The sequence below is a fragment of the Ranitomeya variabilis genome, chromosome 8 (genome assembly GCF_051348905.1).
Source record: "Ranitomeya variabilis isolate aRanVar5 chromosome 8, aRanVar5.hap1, whole genome shotgun sequence".
In the NCBI taxonomy this organism is placed as follows: Eukaryota; Metazoa; Chordata; class Amphibia; order Anura; family Dendrobatidae; genus Ranitomeya; species Ranitomeya variabilis.
In genome coordinates, this window is record NC_135239.1 from 131,853,438 (window position 1) to 131,873,260 (window position 19,823).

At 46.6% G+C, this 19,823-nt stretch overlaps 1 protein-coding gene across 2 annotated transcripts in view; it reads left to right on the forward strand.

The window, feature by feature from the left end:
- FIRRM (FIGNL1 interacting regulator of recombination and mitosis) overlaps positions 1-19,823 on the forward strand; it is a 983,706-nt gene that overhangs the window by 52,693 nt on the left and 911,190 nt on the right. For both annotated transcript variants that reach the window (XM_077276297.1, XM_077276298.1), the window contains exons 4-5: positions 3,678-3,782; positions 6,091-6,231. In XM_077276297.1, coding sequence (XP_077132412.1) covers positions 3,678-3,782; positions 6,091-6,231 — 246 coding nt within the window. The remainder of the gene's footprint in view (positions 1-3,677; positions 3,783-6,090; positions 6,232-19,823) is intronic.

Sequence of the window (19,823 nt, forward strand, 5' to 3'; positions counted from 1 at the left end):
GGTTAAGGGTAGGGTTAGGGTTAGGGGTAGGGTTAGGATCCCAAGGGTTATGGTTAGGGTTAGGGTTAGGGTTATGATCCCAAGGGTTATGGTTAGGGGTAGGGTTGGGGGTAGGGTTAGTATCCCAAGGGTTATGGTTAGGGTTAGGATCGCAAGGGTTATGGTTAGGGTTAGGGTTTGGATCCCTTTATCACCTTGATGGTGGGGGGTGGCTTATCAGTGACCTGGTGACCAGGACATTCTAATAAAAAGCTACTCCTAACCCTAACCCTAGGGATCCTAACCCTAACCCTAGCTAATTCTATTAATAGTGTGTTTTCTAGTTGATTTTGATGATTGGCAGCTGTCACACACTGCTCAGCATGCGTTTCAAAAACGCAAACGTGGGAAAAAATGCATGTAAACGCGGGAAAAAGCCGCGTTTTGCCGTGGTTTTTTTTTTTGCTGCAAAAACGCATGCGTCTAAAAAACGCGGCGTTTTGCCGCGTTTACATGCGTTTTTTCACCACATGCGTTTAAAAAAAAAACGCAGCAGATCAAAACGCAAGTGTGAAACCAGCCTTAAGAGTTTAGATGTGATGATATTAAACTTGAATACGGATAGCACAGCGTCATGGTCAGACCAGGATGATGGAATATGACGCGAGTACAGAGCAGCTGGGAGTGAATTAGCAGTGGTTAGGTGAAGATCTATTCTGGAGTACGACTTATGGGCTGGAGAGAAGTATGTATATCCCCTTTTAGTCCCATTTACCTCCCTCCACAAATCCACTAGGTGATATTCCCTCATGAGGCGGAGGACAGTTTTTCTATCAGCTTTAGTAATGTCTGAGCGTCTCAGTGCGGTGCTATCCAAATTCGGATCCAGGGTGAAATTGAAGTCGCCACACCAAATCAGATGGTGAAACGAGAGAGAGGGAAGTTTAGATAATATTAGTTTGAAAACAGATATTTGAGAAGATGCTGGAAGATGGCTAATAGTTATGCATATATTTTGACATTGTAAAGAGCCTTGAACTATAAGGAATCTACCCTCTGGGTCTGAGAACGAATTGGCTAACTGAAAGGGGAAATTCTTCCTAATGAAGATAGAAACTCCTCTTGTTTTGTGTCCCCAGGATGATAAAAATACCTGTGAGAAGTTGGAGTCAAAATATTTAGGATGGGAGGAAGTGGAGAAGTGAGTCTCTTGAAGGCAGATTATATCAGGATTCTGTTTGCGGTAATCTATAAAGGCCTTTTTACGCTTTAGAGGTGAATTAAACCCCCGCAGATTGTGAGATAAGACTTTACACATAACCAAATTTAAGTTTTCTGCTGATAATTAATATAACCCAGTTTACCTTCCAGTGGACATTTATACCAGGGTTGTATAAATTGCGAATATGGCATGAGTATGTAAAACCGACTCTGTGGGGAAACAAAAGGAAAGAGACAAACGGGGGTAAAACGAAGACACTTAAAAAATAAAAAATATTACAAAAAATTAAATGGGCTTAAAGCCCTAAGTGTATAGCGATCTGGAAATCCATAATATGAGGAAGTCCAAGGGTCACTATAGATGGGCAGCATGTATTCCAACCCGAGCACCAATCCCCTAATATAAACAACTTATTCCATCAAGCAATGCTCGTTAACTTGCTCTATGCCAGTAGAGGTTAAGAAAGGGATGAAGACGGAGAGAGGAGAGAGAAAGGAAGAGGTGAGAGAGAGAGAAAAAAACCCAACTCCTCATCCATCGCCACCCCCCCCCCCCCCCCATACCCATGTGTCATAAGATCTGGGACCAAATGGCACACCTGAGGAAGGACCAACCGCTTGTTAATTCGATCAAAACAAGCTCTAGTGAGGCCATCGAAAATAGTAGATAGTAGTGCTAAATCAGTTATCTGGGGAGAGAGGCGAGGGAGAAAGAGGGGGTAAAAAAGAAAAAAAAAAAAAATTCCCCTCCTCCCATGTCCCTGAGGGATAAGTCAGGAAAAAGGTGTTTCAATTAAAATCTGTCATCCCAGCACCGATATGAATCTTAGGCGTCTGTATATGATCTAGATTTGACATCTGCACTGGGGCAAAGGTAGGCAGGAGTTTAACTGATGATCAGTCAAGTAACGCGAGCACTCCGGCTCCTTGTCCCAGGAATGGTCTTCCAGGCAAGGGTGGTGTAGAATCTATGAATGGGATTCCAGCTTGCTCAATTGCTTGTTTACCTTCTGCCAGAGAACGGCATGTATAGGATTTATTATTATGGGAGAAAAAGAGAGCAAAGGGAAAACCCCAGCTGTATTTTACTTGCATAGCTTGTAAAGCGGCTGTGACTGGTCTCAGGGTTCTACTTCTAAAGAGTGTGGCTGGAGCAATGTCTGCAAAGAGGCGGACCGAGTTCGGTAGCCCAAGTAGACTCGCCTTATCACGAGCAGCTGTAAGGATTAAATCCCTGGATTCTTCATAGTGCAACTTTAAAGCCACATCTCTGGGGAGATCATTGGATCTCGGTTTACCAAGGGCCCTGTGGATCCTGGTGATATGTAGCAAAGATGGGTCCGTATCTGGTAATAAAGCTGCAAATAGTGCAGCGGCTGTATCTGTGAGGGCTAGAATGTTTTCAGGAAGAACACGAATGCGCTCATTTCCTCTACGGGATCTGTTTTCGTAGTCTTCGCATTTTAATTCAAGCTCCTGGATGCGTTCTGTATGAGTTTTCAGGGTTTCATGATCCTCCTCTAAAGCATCTGCCGCTGCGTCCATTTTCTCCTCTAAATCTGATGTACGTTGTGCAATGTCTTGCAGCTGAGAGGAGATATTCTGCATGGCTGCAGCAAGTTCAGAGCGAAAGGTCTCTTGAAGGGATTTAGTGAGTGCTGCCGTGGAAATAATCGTGTCTGCCCCAGATGCAGAGGCTTCAGGGTCTGTGCCGCTGCCTGGCTGTGGCATGGAGGCAGGAGAAGGAGTAGCTGCGGCGGCCATCTTAGAGTTGTTACCGCTCACAAGGAGCTCGGTAATTGGGCGGCTTACCGGCTGTGCTGCGCCTCCTTTTTTCGGCATCTCCGGCCCCGGGACTCCAGGAGGTGTAGAGGATCCGCCGGAGAAAGCCTTGCCGTGGAGTCAGCGCTAAATGGGGAGAATCAGGTTGGTCGGGTAGCGGAGCTCAGCGAAGCATGACTGCCGTCGCCGAGGTCCGCGCATGCGCCCCCCGTCATTTCAACATTTTGACTGATCCTGTGCAGATTGTAAAAACGGAAGTGTGAAAGAAGCCTAAGATTCTGCCTATATGGGAGGAGGGGCTCTGCCTTTAGCCCCTCCCCCTCCCTCCTGCATAGAATCTTATCAGTACCAAATGTCGTCTCCTATCTCAGTAATGGGAATATCTGCCTTCATTAAATACAAATTTTACCTGTAAATTGAGAATAGATTAGTCCTGGTGGAGATAAAAGCAGATTTGTCTGATAAGATGTATTAGAAAGTTGATTGTTTTTATTTGTCCTATTTATGGAATACAAATTAAAACGTTGGTAACTCTTTAATAATTTCAGATTCGAAGATTGATTTTTATCCCTATTTATAAAAGTACAAAAATCACTTTAATCCACCTACTGATTAGATATCTCTAGGAGTAATGTCAGTTAATTTTTAGTGATGAAGGTACTGGTAATTTATTTTTCTATTACTCTTTTCTTTAGGCAGTAGAGCATTTTCACAACTTACTTTCTGAAATCTCAAGACGGGCATTAATGTTATCGAGTCAAAATACTGATGAGAAGAACACATTACGGAATATTTTCCAGGTATTTCTATGTATCTTACTAATTACTGCACATGTCGGGAAACCAGTTAGGGATAGCTGTGTTACGACACAGTATCAGTTCTAATAATGGAGTGCCAGCGGTAAAAAGGAAAAGTTACATACATAACATGAAGGAAAAATAAGTCATCTGGATAATAAGGATCAGATAAGGAGACAAGCAGATAAGTGACACCACACAGAACCTACATTATTGTGGGTAAATCATTCTTAAAAGGAAAGGATGAGGTGACATAGCTGGGAAAATACCAGTAAAGGGTCCAGAGTTATCTTCAAAAGAAATATAGGAGAAATAAGATTTAAGGCCGGGTGCTCACTATCCGGAACTAGCAGCGCTTTGTTTGCAGTGTATGTTCGCTGCGTATAAAGCGCTGCCATCTATTGAACGCAGGTGAATCGGAATGTGTACACTGAGCCATGTGGATATACCGCATTCAGTACATTCTATTGATGTAATTTCTGTTGCAGAGACTAGCGTCTCCGCAAGAGAAATTGTCGAATTGCGGTCTGGGGAGACACACCGCATGTCAGTGTCATCGGGTGATCCGTAGGTGACTATGGACGTATATAGTGTACATGAGATTTCTAGAGATCCCATCCACTATGCTGTAACATCTGGCCGCTGTGGGCACATACCCTTAAGGACCTGAAATGAGGGGGGGTGGGACAAAAGAAAAGGCAAGGACCATGACTCATATAGGAACAAGAAGAATCACAGACTCCAGGCCGTTAGAAGCTGCTTTTTGTCTGATTACGGTTCTTTTATCACTGAGAAGTGATATAGTGACATGCAGGGCCGTATTTAGAGTTTATGCTGCCCTAGGCACTTTTAGTGCTGCCTCCCCCTTTGGTGAGTATGACACTATTGGCAGTGACTTTGGCAAGAATCGCTGATGTGAAAGTAGCCTTTTGCAGCAGATCGGGCAGTTTTTCTGCATCTGCCGCGTAACGGATCACTTACAGCAACACTGCGTTTGGCCTCATTCATTCCCTATGGGATTTGCGGCACTTGCCTTGATCTGGCAAATGCGGTACCATACCTCCCAACTTTTGAAGAAGGGAAAGAGGTATAAAGTTTGCGGCAAATTTTAGGCCACACCTCTGACCACACCCATTTCACAACTAGTCACACCCATATCGACATCCCAACCACACCCATTTAGCACTGCTGATCACACTGTTTCATAAACAATAATTATAAACAAAATATGGCCACACAGTGCTCAATACTGTATAATGGCCACACATGATGCTCAATACTGTATAATGGCCACACATGATGCTCCATACTGTATAATGGCCGCACACAGTTCTCCATACTGTATAATGACCCCACATGATGCTCCATAATGTATAATGGCCACACATGATGCTCCATACTGTATGATGACCCCACATGATGCTCAATACTGTATAATGGCCACACATGATGCTCCATAGTGTACAATGACCCCACATGATGCCCAATACTGTATAATGCCCCCCTCCCATCTTGTATGCATGGCTCATCTTCCCTCCCCATCATGTATGCATGGCTCATCCCCCCCTCCTGTATGCATGGCTCATCTCCCTCCCATCCCATCCTGTATGCATGGCTCATATCCCCCCCTCCTGTATGCATGGCTCATCTCCCTCCCATCCCATATGCATGGCCCATATCCCCACCCCCCCTCCTGTATGCATGGGTCATATCCCCACCCCCCTCCTGTATGCATGGCTCATCTCCATCCCATCCTGTATGCATGGCTCATATCCCCACCTCCCTTCTGTATGCATGGCTCATCTCCCTCCCATCCCATCCCATCTCGTATGCATGGCTCATATCCCCCCCTCCTGTATGCATGGCTCATCTCCCTCCCATCCCATATGCATGGCTCATATCCCCCCCCCCCCTCATGTATGCATGGCTCGTATCCCCCCCTCATGTATGCATGGCTCATCTCCCTCCCATACCATATGCTTGGCTCATATCCCCCCCATCCTGTATGCATGGCTCATCTCCCTCCCATCCCATCCTGTATGCATGGCTCATATTCCCCCCCCCCCCCTCCGGTATGCATGGCTCATCTCTCAACCCCCTGCTCCCGCTCCTGCTCCCATCTTGCATGGCTCGGCTCCCCGTCCTCCTTCATCCCCCCTCCGTCCCCTGTCCCCCCATACTCCCTTTCCCACACCGCGCGGCCATGCTGCACAATGTATTTACTGGAGTGTAGGACTTTCCATGCATCCCATGTGACAATCTATAAATTCACCTTTGAAAATTATAACTTATTATAACTTACATTTGCTAGGAGATGTCTCACTGGATAGCAGCATTCACGGCTTGTGTGCGCCATGTCTGCTCTATAGAGGAAGCAGTGCATTTTGAGAATATCCAGTCTCTTCCTTCATCTGTGCTGAAGATCCTTACAGCTACGTTCACCCACTGCAAGGTGAGCTATTTGTACAGAATGCTTGATTTTTCTTTTAATATCATTTTTTAAAAATGTTTTTTATAGCACTGAATTTTAAATAAGTAGCGCCCCCTGATGGGCAAAAATGCAGTGGATGTCACCTGAATATTATATCTGACACACTGCGGTGTCGGCCTGCACCATCGGTTTTAGCATTGAGTACAGCTGTTTAACCCCCTAGTTGACACATTTGATTGTGTCAGTGGCATCTATATGACTAGATGGTTAACAGAGGGAGAAGGCTTTTTCTTTAACCTCATCTGAACCCTGGGATCAAAATTGTAGGTCCTACTAGTTTCCAGTAATAGCCTTAGTACCGGTGGTTATAAGCAGGGTCTAGCAATCAGTCAGTGTCAGTGTGAGACTGAAGGTTGCAGTGCATGACACCAGCAATAAAAGAGAAAAAGTCTGAGGCGTAGCTAGGGTTGATCTGAGTGGGCCCCTATCCAGGTAATCCTGACTGCAGCTACAGTGGCGCCCCTTAATCAGGAGTATAGGGGAAAATCACCAGATGACCGCAAATCTACATACAAAAACGAACACTGATATTACTATATGGGGACCATATAGTAGATACCGGTCCTGCAGACCATATAAGAGATCACAGTATAGTTATAGATGGTGACTTACAGCTGATGTTCTTATGGAGTTGTTCACTTTTACAGTCTTTTCAATCTGGCCCAAGACCAGCAAGACAACTTCTCCAGCCAGGGCTCAGCTGCAGAGATTGCAACAACAACACATCTGACTAATCACATTTCCAGCACTGTCCATATCTATCCCCAACCTGCACAAACCCCTTATCCTGCTGATAACCCAACGCTGTGCCACTACTGCCATTTGTGTCCTACAGCACCAGCTGTATAGTACAAGAACAGTGCTCCTCTTACTGCCCCACATAATACTGCCACCACTATGCCCCTTACATAGTAATAATTACTCCTTTATGCTCTCTAGGTAGTAATATTCCCCCTAGAAAATATTAATGCCCTGTGCTAGTGCCCTCCACCTTTTGTCCCTAAAAAGTAATAATACTCCATATGCAACTTTGATGGTTATAATACTGAGTGCCCCTATAACAATGCTATATTGTGCCCTCTTAACATTTAATAATGTCCCCTAAGTATTCCCCATGTACAGCTTCCCTTTACACAATATAATGTCCCCACTGCTCCCCTATACACAGTATGACGAGCCCACAGCTCCCCTATACTCAGTCTTATGCTGACAGAGCTCCACTACAGAAAGTATAATGCTCCCCATTTATAGTATAATGGGCTAACAACTCCCCTATGCACAGTATGATGCCTTCACAGTTCCCGTATACATAGTATGGTGTGCCCACACCTCCCGTAACTACAGTATGATATCCCCCCACAGTTTCCTGTACAAAGTATAATGGGCCAACCGCTCCCTTACACACAGTATAAATGCCCAACAGCTCCCTTATACACAGTGGTGGGGTCACAGCTCCCTTATACACAGTAAGATGGGCTCACAGCTCCCATATATACAGTATGATGTCACCGCAGAGTTCCCCTGTACATAGAATGAGGTCCCCACTGCTCCCCCAAAACATAATATAGTATAATAGTTAATAGAGTTCTGACACTGTGTGCGGTGCCCGAACTGAGAGTCCCACTACCAGGAGCAAATTAACTTTATTCCTCCTGGCAGCCTCACTCTTCCAGTCATAGGGGCGGCGACGGTACGGTTTCAGTCACCACTTTGTGTATAGAGTGGCAGCTATAACTGCGCCCCTTACCCCAACTGACAGCCGGCTCAGCACCCTCTACCAACCTGTAGCTTTGCTACTGGTACCCCTATAAAAATAATGCTTCTTAAGTGCTCACTTGACATTTAATAATGTCCCACCATGTACAGTAGCAATGCCCCAGCATCGCTGATGTCAGCAGGCGGTCAAGTGATGACTCTTTCAGCTTCTCTCAATTTTCTTCTATTGAGAGAAGCCAAACCTTTCTAGTAGACACAAGTGCATAGCAAACGTGGTCCCATGACAGCCAAATCGCACCAGTGATATTGGGGTCTCATGACATCAGGCGCTCCCTGTCATAATGTCATGAGACCCCAATGTCATGCCATGTCATGATTTCATGTCATGGCAGTCTGCTTATTATTAAATTATAAAAGCACCACTGTAGCAAAGTTTTTTTTTTTTTTTTTTTTTTATCATAGCTGGAGTAGTGCTTTAAGCACAAGTTCCCTGCCCTGGTCATATACTCATCCTCCAGCATATTCACCGTTTTCTCTAGTCACCTTCCACGACAGAGGATGTGTCCCTGCCCTAATAGGCGACAGGAAACAGAGGTTAAATACCCATCCCCTTCATACAACCACCAGTGTTTTTCCTGTCCCCTATGGGGCATGAAGGGGTTTCCTGATGGTGTTGCCGTGTCCGGCAATCAGGAGCACCCAGGTTTACTCACTTAATGCCGGGCAGCTGAAGTCGGGGGCTCCGCTCTCCTCCTCCATGTGTTGTTCCCGTCTCCATGGCCCACATGAAACTCGGGACTTTTCCCGTCCCTCCTATGACTCATCGGGAGGTAAATTGGGGCGGCGATGTGTGGCTGAGGTCATCCTGCAACTCCCCGGCGTCCTCCTCTCCACATGCCAGCAGAATCCGAATACCGTGTGTACCTAAAGTGACGTTATGCCGAACTTCGGGTTCACTTCCTGGTGCGTTCCACAGTGAAATCCACGCGCTCCCAGCGTTTTTTTTTTTTGGGGGGGGGGCTCCGGAGCTGCTGGCATGTTGGGATGTTCCCTCTGGGGTTCCCCTTTGACGACCTGGGGGAGGAGGATCACGAACATGAACGTTAGGACCTTGATTATTTAATCCTGGTCGAGGGATGCCTCCAGGTAGGACCCATTGTCTGTGTGACCACTGACGGACTAACCATGGATGGAGACAAACCCTCCTTTTCTGCTTCTGCAGAGCCCAGCATTCACCCTCCTACCGTTCTGCTCCACTACTTACAGTAGGAGGAGACTTGGTCCACCTTTCTCTCTCTTTCTTTAGGGAGGCAGAGTCCCTGCCCCTAATAAGGATACAGGGCCCAGCCGTAAGTGTGGTGTTTGTGCTACCAAAGTTCCCTCAGCGTATAAGAAGCTTTGCCAGCCCTGCACTGATGATGTGTTGCGTGCCAAACAACCCTCCCTGTTGGACAGCATTAAATCCCTCATCAAACAAGAGGTTCAGTCCTCTATGTCTGCCGTTTCCCAGGCTCCAGTACCACAACCCCCTTCTAGGAAAAGTCGGGAATTAATTTTTTTCCTCAATGTGGAGCTTAGTGTTTGCCGCATGTTTTTTTATTTGCCTTACTCTGGATCAACATGTTGGGGCAAGTTAGGTTAGGATATGGGTTGAACTAGATGGACTTAGTCTTCCTTCAACCTTGAAAACTATGTTATTATGTTACTATGTAAGATAGCACCTGTGGAGTCTGATTCAGACTCAGGCGAAGTCCGTACCTCTGTTTCGGAGGATGTTTGGGAGAATGAGGGTTCCACTTCCACCCCCAAGTCCGAAAATAAAAAATATTATTTTTCCTCTGAAGACATGTAGGAATTGATAAGTATGGTGAGAAGCACCAGGGGTTGAGGAAGAGGTAATTAAGCAGTCAGTGCAGGATGAGATGTTTGGGGGGCTGAAACCTAAAAAGCTTAAAGGTTTCCCCATACATGAGAACATCCAAAGCCTTAGGCTATGTGCACACGTTCGGAATTGCCGTGGAAATTTCTGTGGCAATTCTGCATCTCCCTGCCGCTGGGTAAAACGCAAGGGAATTTGCATGCGTTTTCCCGCTAAACACTAGCGTTTTGCAAGCGTAATTAGCTTGCAGAATACTAGCTTTTTCCAAGCGATCTGTAGCATCACTTGGAAAACTGATTGACAGGTTGGTCACACTTGTCAAACATAGTGTTTGACAAGTGTGACCAATTTTTTACTATTGATGCTGCCTATGCAGCATCAATAGTAAAAAAGATAGAATGTTAAAAATAATAAAAAAGATAAAAAATCGTGATATTCTCACCTTTGGCGGCCCCTGCAGCCTTCCTGATCCTCGCAACAACTCCCGTTCCCAGCGAAGCCTTGCGACAATGACCCCAGATGACGTAGCATCACGCAAGACCCAACGTCATCACAGGTCATTGTCGCAAGGCATCACTGGGAACGGGAGCAGCCGGGAGCATCGCTAAGGCCTGGGCTGGATCCGGGGGCTGCCAGAAAGTGAGTATTATAACTATTTCTCCAGTCACCTTCCACGAAAGCCACTTCGGAGGTTGTCTTCCCCACCCTAATAGGGGACAGGAACACAAAGAGGTTAAATACCTCTCCCCTTCCTGCAGCCACCAGTGTTTTCCTGTCTCTTATGGGGCATGAAGAGGATCTCTGAAGGTGCTGCCATGGCTGGCGATCGGAGCACCCCACATTACCTTGAACCCGGACAGCTGAGGTCGGGGGCTTCGGTCTCTCCTCCTCCCGTGGCTGCTCCCGTCTCCTCGCTTTGCGGGAATCGGGACCCTCCCTCCTCTCCTGTGCTCCCCCCCAGGGGTAAAGCGGGGTGGTGATGTGCGCACCGGGGGCCTCTTGCAGCTCCACGGTTTCCTCCTCCCCCCCGATGCTGCCGTCCTGGGGACCGTGCGCTGGCCGGGGGTGGCGCGCCTCCACCTCCGGGTCATCTGTGTGCGTTACACGCTCTTGTGCGCGTCACTTCCGGTGGAGCGTGCGTCACTTCCGGTCCTCTCTCCATGCGTTCCACGGTGGAGCGCGCACGCGCGCGCCGGCCGACGCTTTCTCTCCCGGGACTGGCGGCAACACAAGGGGCGTTTCCAAAGTGGTCCCCCCCCATTGGGCAATGATTGGGGGGAAGGAGGAGCACAGATGACGCTGGACCCTCGATCCTTTAAAGATCTGGGTGGGGACTCACCAGGTAAGACATCCTGTCTGACACTGACTGTGGACTGACGGACATGGACGGTGACAAGCCCCCTTTCTCTGCGTCTGGGGAGCCCCCAGCGTACCCCCTCCTATTGTAAGTAGCAGGTGTCTGCCCTGGCTATCCAGGATTTATTCCCTCAATTGGCTTAGCAAAACCCTTTCTCTCTCTTAGGCCGGCGTCACACTGGCGAGTTTTACGGATGTATGAGCACAGGAAATACACCCGTAAAATACGCATAACACACGGCCCAATGATTCTCTATGTCCCAGCTCCTATCAGCCGTATTTTATTGATCCGTATTATACGGTCTTCTACGGCCGTACAAAATCGCAGCATGCTGCGTTTGTCACCGTAATGCGCAAAAAAATCGCCAATGAAAGTCTATGGGGGCGAGAAAAATACGGATTACACACAGACCAGCAGTGTGACTTGGGAGAAATACGCAGCAGTGTTCTATAGAAAAGCCGGTAATTCAATTGCCAGCTTTTCATTTCTCCTTCTCAAACCCGACATGATATGAGACATGGTTTACATACAGTAAACCATCTCATATCCCTTTTTTTTTGCATATTCCACACTACTAATGTTAGTAGTGTGTATGTGCAAAATTTGGGCGCTGTAGCTTGTAAAATAAAGGGTTAAATGGCAGAAAAAATTGGCGTGGGCTCCCGCGCAATTTTCTCCGCCATTGGTAAAGCCAGTGACTGAGGGCAGATATTAATAGCCTAGAGAAGGTCCATGGTTATTGGCCCCCCCTGGCTACAAACATCTTCCCCCAGCCACCCCAGAAAAGGTACATCTGTAAGATGCGCCTATTCTGGCACTTGGCCATTCTCTTCCCACTCCCGTGTAGCGGTGGGATATGGGGTAATGAAGCGTTAATGTCACCTTGCTATTGTAAGGTGACATTAAGCCAGATTAATAATGGAGAGGCGTCAATTATGACACCTATCCATTATTAATCCAATAGTACAAAATGGTTAATAAAACACACACATTTTTAAAAAGTATTTTAATGAAATAAAGACACAGGTTGTTGTAATATTTTATTATACTAGTAATCCAGCTGAAGACCCTCGTTCTGTAACAAAGGAAAAATAAAAAATCAACAATATATCATACCTTCCGACGCTCAGGTCAGTCCCACGAAGTAAATCCATCTGAAGGGGTTAAATCATTTTACAGCCAGGAGCTGTGCTAAAGCAGTGCTTGTGGCTGTAAAACCCCAGGGACTGAATGGAAAGCGGGGTGACCTGGAGTTACCTTGAGTTGCGGTGAGGCACCCTCTGCTGGATGTCCTCATGAACTGCAGCCTAGTAAAAGTTCCCATGCTCGAGTTCATATGAGGACATCCAGCAGAGGGTACCTCACCGCAACTCAAGGTAACTCCAGGTCACCCCGCTTTCCATTCAGTCCCCGGGGTTTTACAGCCACGAGCACTGCTTTAGCACAGCTCCTGGCTGTAAAATGATTTAACCCCTTCAAATGGATTTACTTCGTGGGACTGACCTGAGCGTCGGAAGGTATGAGATATTGTTGTTTTTTTTATTTTTCCTTTGTTACAGAATGAGGGTCTTCAGCTGGATTACCAATATAATAAAATATTACAACAACCTGTGTCTTTTATTTCATTAAAATACTTTTTAAAAATGTGTGTGTGTGTGTGTTTTATTAACCATTTCGTACGATTGGATTAATAATGGATAGGTGTCATAATTGACGCCTCTCTATTATTAATCTGGCTTAATGTCACCTTACAATAGCAAGGTGACATTAACCCTTCATTACCCCATATCCCACCGCTACACGGGAGTGGGAAGAGAGTGGCCAAGTGCCAGAATAGGCGCATCTTCCAGATGTGCCTTTTCTGGGGTGGCTGGGGGCAGATGTTTGTAGCCAGGGGGGCCAATAACCATGGACCCTCTCTAGGCTATTAATATCTGCCCTTAGTCACTGGCTTTACCGCGCTGGCGGAGAAAATTGCGCGGGAGCCCACGCCAATTTTTTCCGCCATTTAACCCTTTATTTTAGCAGCTACAGCGCCCAAATTTTGCAAGTACACACTACTAACATTAGTAGTGTGGAATATGCAAAAAAAAGGGGATATGAGATGGTTTACTGTATGTAAACCATGTCTCATATCCTGTCGGGTTTGTGAAGGAGAAATGAAAAGCCGGCAATTGAACTACCGGCTTTTCATATATATCGCGCTGAATTAAATATAAATACAAAATATATATATATATATATATATATATATATATATATATATATATATATATATATATATATATATATATATATATATATATATATATATATATATATATATATATATATATATATATATATATATATATATATATATATATATTATATATATATATATATATATATATATATATATATATATATATATTCGAGTATAAGCCGACCCGAGTATAAGCCGACCCCCCTACTTTTGTCACAATAAACTGGGAAAACTTATTGACTCGAGTATAAGCCTAGGGTGGAAAATGCAGCAGGTACCGGTGAATTTCAAAATTAGAAATAGATACTCCATACCATTCATTATGGCCCCATAGATGCTCCACATAAAGCTGTGCCATATATAATGCTCTGCATCGTTGCCCCATAGATAGCTGTGCCATATATATAATGCTCTGCACCGTTGCCCCATAGCTGTGCCATATATATAATGCTCTGCACTGTTGCCCCATAGCTGTGCCATATATATAATGCTCTGCACCATTGCCCCATAGCTGTGCCATATAGTGCTCTGCACCGTTGCCCCATAGCTGTGCCATATAGTGCTCTGCACCGTTGCCCCATAGCTGTGCCATATAGTGCTCTGCACCATTGCCCCATAGCTGTGCCATATAGTGCTCTGCACCGTTGCCCCATAGCTGTGCCATATAGTGCTCTGCACCGTTGCCCCATAGCTGTGCCATATAGTGCTCTGCACCGTTACCCCATAGCTGTGCCATATAGTGCTCTGCACCGTTGCCCCATAGCTGTGCCATATAGTGCTCTGCACCGTTGCCCCATAGCTGTGCCATATAGTGCTCTGCACCGTTACCCCATAGCTGTGCCATATAGTGCTCTGCACCATTGCCCCATAGTTTTGCCATATAGTGCTCTGCACCGTTGCCCCATAGCTCTGCCATATAGTGCTCTGCACCATTGCCCCATAGCTTTGCCATATAGTGCTCTGCACCGTTGCCCCATAGCTCTGCCATATAGTGCTCTGCACCGTTGCCCCATAGATAGCTGTGCCATATAGTGCTCTGCACCGTTGCCCCATAGCTGTGCCATATAGTGCTCTGCACCGTTGCCCCATAGCTGTGCCATATAGTGCTCTGCACCGTTGCCCCATAGCTGTGCCATATAGTGCTCTGCACCATTGCCCCATAGATAGCTGTGCCATATAGTGCTCTGCACCATTGCCCCATAGATAGCTGTGCCATATAGTGCTCTGCACCGTTGCCCCATAGCTGTGCCATATATATAATGCTCTGCACCGTTGCCCCATAGCTGTGCCATATAGTGCTCTGCACCGTTGCCCCATAGCTGTGCCATATAGTGCTCTGCACCATTGCCCCATAGATAGCTGTGCCATATAGTGCTCTGCACCGTTGCCCCATAGCTGTGCCATATATATAATGGTCTGCACCGTTGCCCCATAGCTGTGCCATATAGTGCCCCTATGGGAGGTGGAGCAGCCTATTCATTTCTCTAATGAGCGGTCCCACGTGACCGCTCAGGGGAAGAGGCTGCGGCACCCGGAGACAGTGGGACGGGCAGGGGGAGCGACAGGAGCCCCGGAAGCAGGTAGGTATGACAGTGCTCACCCGCCGACCCCACCACCGATCATGACTCGAGTATAAGCCGAGAGGGGCACTTTCAGCCCAAAAATTTGGGCTGAAAATCTCGGCTTATACTCGAGTATATACGGTGTGTATATATATATATATATATATATATATATATATATATATATATATATATATATATATATATATATATATATATATATATATATATATATATATATATATATATATATATATATTTATTTGTGTCTTTATATACTGTATATATGTTTTAACGAACATTTGAGCTCATAAATCCATTAGATGTCGGTTTTGCAAGCCTGCGAGAAAATATCGCAGTACGGATGTCATACGGATTACATACGGAGGATGCCATGCGCAAAATACGCTGACACACCCTGCCTACGGATGACATACGGATCACTATTTTGGGGACTTTTCTGCGTATTATGGCCGTAAAAAATGGACCGTATTTACGTACGCTGAGTGTGACTCCGGCCTTATAGGGAGAAAAGGTCTCGGACCCTAAGAGGACAAGCCGCAAATGTAAAGTGTGTGCGCAGCCAGGCTCCCCTCTAGATATGGGAAAAAGCTCTGCCAGTCCTGTACAGATGAGGTCTTATGCTCTGAGCAGCCCTCCCTTCTGGATAGCATCAGATCCCTCATTAAACAAGAGGTCCAGACCTCCATGGAGACTGTCTTCCCAGGTCCCGGTGCCCCAACCATCTCCACCTAATAAGAGGAAAAGGACTCCTGTAGAATCTGACTCAGATTCGGGTGAGATTCAATCTTCGGGCTTGGAGGACGTTTGGGAGAATGAGGGTTCCACTTCCACCCCTAAATCAGAGAAAAGAAAAAACTATTTTAGTTCCGAAGATATGGGTGAGCTGATCAGTATAGAGATACCATGGGGGTGGAGGAGGTGGAAGTTAAACTCACGGTACAGGACGAAATGTTTGGGGGTCTGAAGCCCAGAGATGAAAAAGGGTTTCCGGTACACATGAACGTACAGAATCTGATTCTACATGAATGGGGCCTCCCTGAAGAAGTGCTTAGTGTGCCCTCAGAATTAAAAAAAAGTTTCCCCTTGGACGGGGATAACTCCTTATGGGAGTCCACAAAAGTAGATGTACAAGTGTCCATGGTAACTAAGAAAAACAGCCCTTCCCTTTGAGGACTCTTCCCAGATCAAAGATCCAATGAATCGAAAAATAGAGAGCTTGTTAAGGAAGTCCTGGGACACCTCCACAAATTTACTAAAAACCAGCATAGCCTCCACATGCGTGGCCAGATCTCTGTTTATCTGGTTACGCAAACTTGAGGATCATCTCACACAGGGCGCCTCAAGAGAGGAGATCTTAGACTCCCTACCCCTACTACAGAAAGCAATGGGGTTCCTAGCCGAAGCCTCGGCTGAGTCTGTCCGAGTATCCGCAAAAGCCGCTGTCCTCTCCCAACTCATCTAGGAGAGCACTCTGGCTAAAATCTTGGGGGGGGGGACTTATTCCAAGTCCAAATTGTGTGGCATTCCCTTCCAGGGCCACCATGTGTTCGGGCCCGTCCTAGATGATATCCTGGACAAGGCTTCGGACAAGAAAAAAATCTCTCCCCGAACATAAAAATCCTAAGAGACGGTTTTTTCGTTCCCCCGTGACCAACCCTCGCAGAGCTATAGGGGAAAAGGGAAAACAGGGAGATGGGGCTATCCCAAAGGAGGCAAGGGCAGGAACATCATGGTCCCTCAACCACAGCAGACCCCAGACAAGCAATAATGGGTCCCCGGTCGGGGGTTTACTCTCTTTCTTCATCACCCAGTGGCAGTCCATCTCCACAAATCAGTGGGTCCTCTGTACCATGCGAGAGGGACTAAAGATAAAGTTCGAGAGCCCTCCCCCCACAGTGCTTGTGACCTCTCTACAAACCCCACATCTCCAAGACTCCTTATTAAAGGACCTAAAAAATCTGCTCCGGTCAGAAGTGATCTCATGGGTGCCAAGACAGGAAGAAGGACGTGGCCATTATTCGCGTCTCTTCCTGGTAACAAAACAATTGGGGAAGAACAGGATCATCATAAACCTGAAACCATTACACGAATAAGTCCGGTACAGGCGATTCAAAATGGAAACAATCAGATCGGTAATCTCGCTCATCGGTCAGAATTTGGTAATGGCAACAGTGGATCTGAGAGATGCATATCACCATGTGCCAATCCACCTAGAGCACAGGAATTTCCTCAGATTTGCAGTCTCTCAGGGACAGTGAGTCAAGCATTTCCAATTCAACGTTCTACCCTTCGGCATCTTATCAGCAGCACGAGTCTTTACCAAAATTATGGCTTAAGCCGTGATTTTCATCCGTCTCCAGGAGATATGCTTTATCCCATATCTAGACGATTTTCTCATCACTGCACCATCTATCGCCCGTCTTAAGATGGACGTAACAAAGACCCTGGAGATATTAAGATCCCTGGGCTGGATCCCGAACCTAGAGAAGTCCGAGATCCACCCCTCCTCAAGGAGAACATTTCTGGGCGTTTTTCTGGACTCAAAGGAAAGGTCATCCTTTCTACACAAGGATCGTCCGATCGACTTTGTCCGCAGAATAACCAGGTTCAGGGACCAGCGGGCGCCAACCCTCAGAGAATGAATGTCTGTTCTAGGATCTCTGACCGCATGTAGCGGTTTCCTGGGCCCAGGCTCATACACAAATCCTACAGACCCACGTGCTTCTACATTCCAGGAGACGTCAGATTCCATTATCCCAAAGGATTTCCCTTCCCGGCCACGTAAAATCGGCCCTGAAGTGGTGGTTAAACTACCGAAACCTTCAGAAGGGGATCAGCTTACCCAGAAAACACTCCGCTCAGATGCCAGCCAACGAGGTTGGGGTGCAGTGGTAGAGGCATTCTACTTTCAGGGACGATGGCCATCAAGCATCAGGACCAGCTCCTCAAACCTGAGAACTAAAGGCTGTAGAAGAGGCCCTAAAAGTGTCGTCATCGTTGATCCAAAATCACCACGTCCGTGTCTACTCGGACAACATGACCACAGTGGCCTACCTCCGGCACCAGGGAGGCACGAAGTACGCCGGTTTAAAGGTAATAGCAGCCAGGATCTTTTCCTGGGCTGAGAAAAACCTACTATCAATCACAGCAGTGCATCTGAGAGGATCAGACAATACACAGGCAGATTTCCTCAGCCGGAAAGACATATATCCAGGGCAGTGGTGTCTGAACCAAGCAGTTTTCTTGTCCCTAACCTCAAGATGGGGAACTCCAGAGGTGGACCTATTTGCCAAAGGACAAAATGCGAAAGCGGAGACATTTTTCTCCCTCTACCACACGGACAGGGCACAGGGAATAGATGCGTTTGCACAACTGTGGAATTTCAACCTCGCATATGCCTTTCCACCCATACCCATGCTGGCAAAGACGCTACAAAAAATCCAGACAGAGTCCCCACAATCCTAATCGCCCCTCTGTGGCCCTGGAGGAGCTGGAACAGTGCCCTACTGGACATGGCTCAAGAAGGCCCCTGGCTTCTACCTCAAAAAATCGACCTCCTTCACCAAGGTCCTATACTACACCCGGACCTACCCAAACTGAACCTGGCAGCATGGTTACTGAGGCCAAAAATCTGAGCCGAAGGTCTCTCGGATGAGGTAATACAAACCCTCCAAATAAGCGGAAAGCCAATAACCAATGCCATTTATGCCAAGCTTTGCAAAAGATTTTCATCCTGGTGCTCCCCAAAAACCCCTGATCCCTTCCACCCCAATATAGCACAGGTCTTGAGCTTTTTACAAAAAGGTCTAGAAATGGGCCCAAATCCTAGCACACTAAAAGTGCAGGTATCAGCCCTTAGCACCATTTTTGATTTTGACTTGGCAAGCTACCGCTGGATCAAACGATTTATGGCGTTGGCAGTCAGGATCCGTCCTAAACTCCGTAGTCAGGTGCCTCCTTGGGATCTCAATATCATGCTTAACAGCCTCACCAGGGATCCATTTGAGCCTTTAGAATCCATGACCATAAAGAACTTAACCCTTAAAACTGTCTTCTTAGTCGCAATCACTACTGCTAGACGTATAGGAGAATTGCAGGCCCTGTCGGTACAGGAACCTTGTCTAACACTCACTGCTGACAGTATTATCCTGAGATTAGATCACTCTTTCCTACCTAAAGTGGTCTCAAACTTCCATAGGGATCAGGATATTGTGCTGCCCTCATTCTGCCCAAACCCCTCCAGCCCTAAGGAAGAGACCTTCCACATCCTCAACATCCGCAGGGTGGTCCTATTTTACCTACAACAGACTGAAGCCTGGCTTTGGTCTGGTTGACCAAAATCTATTCATCCAGTTCTCAGGACGGAATAAAGGCAAGAAGGCGGCAAAAAACACATTTGTGTACTGGATCAGACTGTCTATTTGCCTGGCTTACTCATCTCAGAAGCTGGATCCACCTGCTTCACTGAAGGCACATTCTACCCGTGCGATGGCAACATCATGGGCAGAGAGGGGGAATGCTTCATCAGAGCAGATATGCAGAGCCGCCACCTGGTCGTCCATCCACACGTTCACCAGACATTACAGGCTAAATTTCAATAGGGATTCGGCAGACGAGTTCTGCAGGCCGTGATCCCTCCCTAGAGAAATTAGCTGTTGGTACTACTCCGAAGTGGCTGTCGTGGAAGGTGTCTGGAGAAAATAGAATTAGTCTTACCGGTAATTCGGTTTCTAGGAACCTTCGACGACAGCACTAATTTCCCTCCCTATC